Genomic DNA, 5,551 nt, shown 5'->3' with positions numbered 1-5,551 from the left:
GAATATTTTTCGCCAGAAATGTCATCTTAATGCATGTAAATGTGGATGGTAGCTTTTCCACGGAAAATGTAAGCAGTGTCCGCCATTTTTGTTGTTTTTGGGACTGTGTTGGGTGGGGACTGCGTTCCATTTGCCTCGTAAACTCATACTGTAATACCAGGTTTGGCCTCTGGGAGTGTACCACACACACAATTTCTGAAAACCAGCCTGCTGGGGACTTTGCGTACACACTGCAATACCAGGTTTGGTCTCTGGGGTTGCTATAGAGCACACACAAAGTCATAAAAAGCAGCCTGCAGGGGACTTCTCACGAAACTTCGGCAGCCATTTTGGACCGTCATTTCCTATTAATTGGAGTGGGTCACACCGTGGGGACCATGGTTTTGGTCCCCATGGTGTAAATGGTCCCCACGGTGTTGGTGTGTATTCAAGTCAATGTCCCCACAAGGATAGATAAACGAACACACACACACACACGTTCATTCATGTTCACCCACTACAACCTGCCGATCTTCAATCAAAACAACATCAAGTAAGCGATGCCGCAGCGCGTTGACAAGTCCTTCCCGAGTCTCGAGGAGCCCATAGGCTTTATGGTTTATATGTTTGAAAGCCGTGACACAGACACACTCTATTACCAGTTGGCCTGAAATACCACGCCTTGCAGTCATGGACCTATAAAGAAAGTCTTAGTCGTACCATGCGTGTTTAGCGCAACATTGAAAAGGGTCCCGTCTGAAACAGTGTCGCGGAGCGCTGCGTTCCGAACGTTGTGTAATCAAATACACCGGTATGGCGGTATATAGCAAAAGCATTTCCAAACGAAAATACACACGTTATTCAGTCTGAACCGGTATAGCGCCCAGCACTGACGCAAGTTGACGCCGCAACACCATGGGGGCGGGGCAGGGGGCGTTAAAAAACGCCAGGCACCGTTATGAGGAACCGAAATGTGCGTTCTTATTCGATCTCGTTACAACCGTTTACGTCGGAACCGGTTCCCTACTGGAACCGAGTTTCGGTGCTCAACCCTAGTCCTGGCACACCTTGGATGGATAGTTAATGGCCCACTGGGAATTAGCTCACATGTAAACAAACATGGACGACCACAAATAACGACAAACAAAATATTAGTGGCTCGCTTGGGCGATCTTCTGATCCAACAGTACAATCAAGACTTCCCCGAATTGAGCTATGAGGAGAAAGACGAACATTCATTCGAGGATAAAAGATTTCTGCAAATCATGAAAGAATCTTTAAGAAAAAGAGACGGTCATTATGAAATCCGACTTCCTTTCCGTAAGGATGATCTTCGTATGCCAAATAATAGGCAAATGGCTGAACAAAGAGCATATGGCCTTAAGAAAAGACTTGAGAAGGATGAGTCATTTAAGAAGGATTACGTGTGCTTCATGAACGATGTCTTATTGAAAGGACATGAAGAGATGGTACCCGAAGAACAGCTCCACCGGACTGATGGGAGACTCTGGTACATTCCCCACCACGGAGTGTACCACAAACGTAAAAAAACAATCCGGGTGGTCTTCGACTGTACTTCGGCCTACAGAGGTACCTCTTTGAACACAGAGTTATTACAAGGCCCAGAACTTACAAACACCTTGCTAGGTGTACTTCTGAAGTTCAGACCGGAAACAGTAGCTGTGATGGACGACATCGAAGGAATGTTCCACCAAGTGAAGATTCCTGAAACGGATGTGGACTTTCTGAGGTTCTTGTGGTGGCCAGTTGGCGACACTACTCAAGCACTGAGGGAATTTCGAATGACTGTGCATCTATTCGGTGCAGTTTCATCTCCCAGCTGTGCAAATTTTGCCCTCAAGCAGACAGCTGAGGATAATGAAGGGAAAGCTGATAGCTCAGCACTGAACACAATTCGTCACAATTTCTATGTGGATGACTGTGTTAAATCAGTTCCAGATGAAAACCAAGCTATTAGTCTGGTTCAGAACTTAAAGAAAATATGTGCAACTGGAGGATTTAAACTTACCAAATGGACCAGCAACAGCCGTTCTGTCCTTGCATCTTTACCTGTGGAGGAAAAGGCAAAAGAAGTAAAGAACATTGACCTTGAGAAAGACAATCTTCCTGTAGAGAGAGCACTTGGCATGCGGTGGGATGTCGAGTCCGATACATTCTTCTTTGACATCACTCCGAAACAACAACCAGTTAGTCGAAGGGGAATCTTGTCTGTGCTCAATTCTGTTTACGATCCTCTGGGATTCTTATCGCCAGTGATGCTCACAGGGAAACTGATACAGCAGAGGCTGTGTAAGACCAACTGCGGATGGGATGGGGAAATCCCACCTGCCCTTGCATCAAATTGGAGCGAGTGGCAGAAAGACCTTCATGGGATTTCCGACTTCAGAATTGAAAGATGCTACAAACCCGTGGATTTTGATGTCACTGACACCCAATTACACTACTTCTGCGATGCCAGCGAAAGTGGCTATGGGACTGTCAGCTACATACGATTTACCACCGGAAGCAAACCTCCTCACATTACGTTAGGGATGGGAAAAGCAAGGGTGGCACCCCTGAAAGTGGTCACAATCCCCAGAATGGAGCTCACCGCAGCGGTTTTGGCCGCTCGTATTGACAATATGCTCAGGAAAGAACTGGGGCTTCAGATCTCAGACTCCTTCTTCTGGACTGATAGTACTTCTGTCCTGAAGTACATTCTGAGTGACACTCAGAGATTCAAGACCTTTGTGGCTAACCGAGTATCCGTGATTCGTGACCTGACACAGAAATCTCAGTGGCGTCACATTAAGACTGATCTCAACCCAGCAGACAATGCGTCTAGGGGAATGTGAGCTGATGCTTTTCTGAAAGAAAGATGTTGGCTTAACGGTCCAGACTTTCTGGCCAAATGCGAAGCTGACTGGCCGAAACTTTCCCCTCAACCACTGGTACTTTCTGACAGTGACTCAGAGGTAAAGAAAACTGTTGTGGCCTTCGCAACAACAGTCCACGAAGACCCTCTGACTCGCTTCATCGAATCCTTCTCATCATGGGACAAACTCATCAGATCTACGGCATGGCTTTTGAAGTTCAAAGGGACTCTGAGACACTTGATCCAATGAAAAAAGCAGGTACCTCACACAGTGCATCAGTTGAATCAGAATATGTGAAGGACAAGCAGCTATCTGACCAGCAACTGTCCGTGCAGGATTTTACAGAAGCTGAGGAATCACTTGTTGCTTATGTTCAACAGAAAGCCTTCAGGGATGAAGTGAATTCCTTAAGAGCAGGCCAAGCTGTAAGAAGGAGCAGCAGACTCTACAAGTTGGATCCCATTCTTAGTGATGGAATACTTAGAGTGGGAGGTAGATTAAGGAAGTTGGCTATGCCGGAGGACTTCAAACACCCGGCCATTCTTTCTAATGTAGACCACTTCTCAAAACTTCTTCTGAACCACACCCACCATCTGGTTGGTCATTGTGGAAAAAATCTGATGCTTTCTAAGCTAAGAACAAAATATTGGATTCCCAAAGCCAATCAGGCTGCAAGGAAAATAACCCGCGATTGCACACTCTGCAGACGATGGCATGGCAATGCTATGACACAGAAATTGGCTGATTTACTGCTCATACGCATAACACCAGATCTCCCCCCGTTCACTCACATTGGCTTGGACTATTTCGAGCCCATAGAAGTGAAGAGTGGCCATAGCCGGGTGAGGAGATACGGAGCCTTGTTTACATGTCTTGCCAGTAGGGCTGTACACTTGGAGATGGCTTACTCCATGGACACAGATTCATGTATCTCAGCCTTGCGCAGATTCATCTGCAGACGGTCAAATCAGAGAAATAGTTTCAGATAACGGAACAAATTTCGTGGGCGCAGAGCGAGGATTAAAAGAAGCACTTGCTCACCTGAACATGAATAGAATACAGGATTCAATGAATACAAAAGACATCAAATGGAGTTTCAACCCGTCTTATGGTTCCCACCACGAAGGCGTGTGGGAATGTCTCATTCGAATCATAAAAAAAATCCTTTACTCCATCACAAAGGAACAGACCCTGAATGACGAATGTCTTCAAACAGCCTTGTCTGAAGTGGAGGCAGTTCTCAATGCCCGTCCCATTACTGTAACATCTGGAGACTCCAAAGATCCTGAACTCCTAACTCCAAACCACCTTCTGCTCTTGAAAGGAAAACCCATTCTTCCACCCGGGCTCTGAACTATTGAACTATTGAACTATTGAAACATATGTGAGGAAAAAAAAGAAATGTGAAACATGAATAATATTGCAATGGACTTTTGAACTGTGTGGCTCCCATGAATATCTTGTTATAATAATAATAATAATAATAATAATACATTTAATTTAGAGGCGCCTTTCAAAACACCCAAGGTCACCTTACAGAGCATATAGTCATCATACATTTTTTAAAAAACAAAAAATAAATAAATAAATAAATAAACATAAGCAATAAGAAATAAATAAAACAAAAACAAGACAAAACAAAACAAAAAAACAATCAAAACAGTGATCAGTTAGACGTTGTGTGCGAGTTTGAACAGGTGAGTTTTGAGTTGTGACTTGAAGGCTGTAATGGTGTCTGACTGTTTTATGTGTGGGGGGAGGGAGTTCCAGAGCCTGGGTGCTGAACAGCTGAATGACCGGGCACCCATTGAAGTGAGTCGTGATGTGGGGATACATAGTAGTCCAGCAGAGGTTGAGCGGAGGGAGCGGGAGGGAGTGTATTCTTGGGCTAGGTTGTGGAGAGCTTTGTAGGTGAGGAGTAGGGTTTTGTATTGGATGCGGTAGTGTACTGGGAGCCAGTGAAGTTGAATGAGGACAGGGGTGATGTGGTCAGATGATTTGGTGCGGGTGATGATCCGGGCGGCTGAGTTCTGAATGATCTGCAGTCTGTTGATGAGTTTGGTGGGGAGTCCGGTGAGGAGGGCGTTGCAGTAGTCTATGCGTGATGTGACAAATGAGTGAACTAGGATTTCAGTGCTGGATTGGGTCAGTGATGGGCGGAGTCTGGCGATGTTGCGGAGGTGGAAGAATGCAGTCCGGGTGATGTTGTGAATATGGGGTGCGAATGAGAGGGTGTTGTCCAGGATGACGCCGAGGCTCTTGACTTTGGAGGAGAAGGGTACTGGGAATCCATCGATAATTATGAGTGGAGCTGGGGTGTGTTGTGATTTAGTGAGGGTGGATTTGGATCCGATGAGCAGGGCCTCGGTCTTGTTTCCATTGAGTTTCAGGAAGTTCCTGCTCAACCAGCTCCGGATCTCTTCCAGGCACATGATGAGGGAAGTGGGGGGGATGGCAGCGGTGGGTTTGGTGGAGATGTAGACCTGTGTGTCGTCAGCGTAGCAGTGAAAATGGACCCCATGGTGACGGAGGAGTGTGCCCAGCGGGAGGAGGTAAGTGGTGAAGAGGAGTGGACCCAAGACTGACCCCTGGGGGACACCCAGTGAGACACCTGAACACCCAGACTTGTGGTTGCTTAGTTGAACAAATTGTTGACGGCCGGTGAGGTAGGATGTAAACCAGGAGAGTGCAGCACC

General features: G+C 46.3%; 1 protein-coding gene across 1 annotated transcript; it reads left to right on the top strand.

Moving 5' to 3' along the window:
* The first annotated feature begins 1,129 nt into the window (after positions 1-1,129).
* Positions 1,130-4,259, top strand: LOC130378689 (uncharacterized). The gene has a single exon (XM_056585394.1). It carries the CDS (start codon positions 1,245-1,247, stop codon positions 2,832-2,834), a length of 1,590 nt encoding a protein of 529 aa, XP_056441369.1. The 5' UTR covers positions 1,130-1,244; the 3' UTR covers positions 2,835-4,259.
* The last annotated feature ends 1,292 nt before the right edge of the window (positions 4,260-5,551 follow it).

This window comes from Gadus chalcogrammus, unplaced genomic scaffold (genome assembly GCF_026213295.1).
Source record: "Gadus chalcogrammus isolate NIFS_2021 unplaced genomic scaffold, NIFS_Gcha_1.0 GACHA099, whole genome shotgun sequence".
In the NCBI taxonomy this organism is placed as follows: domain Eukaryota; kingdom Metazoa; phylum Chordata; class Actinopteri; order Gadiformes; family Gadidae; genus Gadus; species Gadus chalcogrammus.
This window is presented reverse-complemented; position numbering and strand designations above follow the sequence as displayed.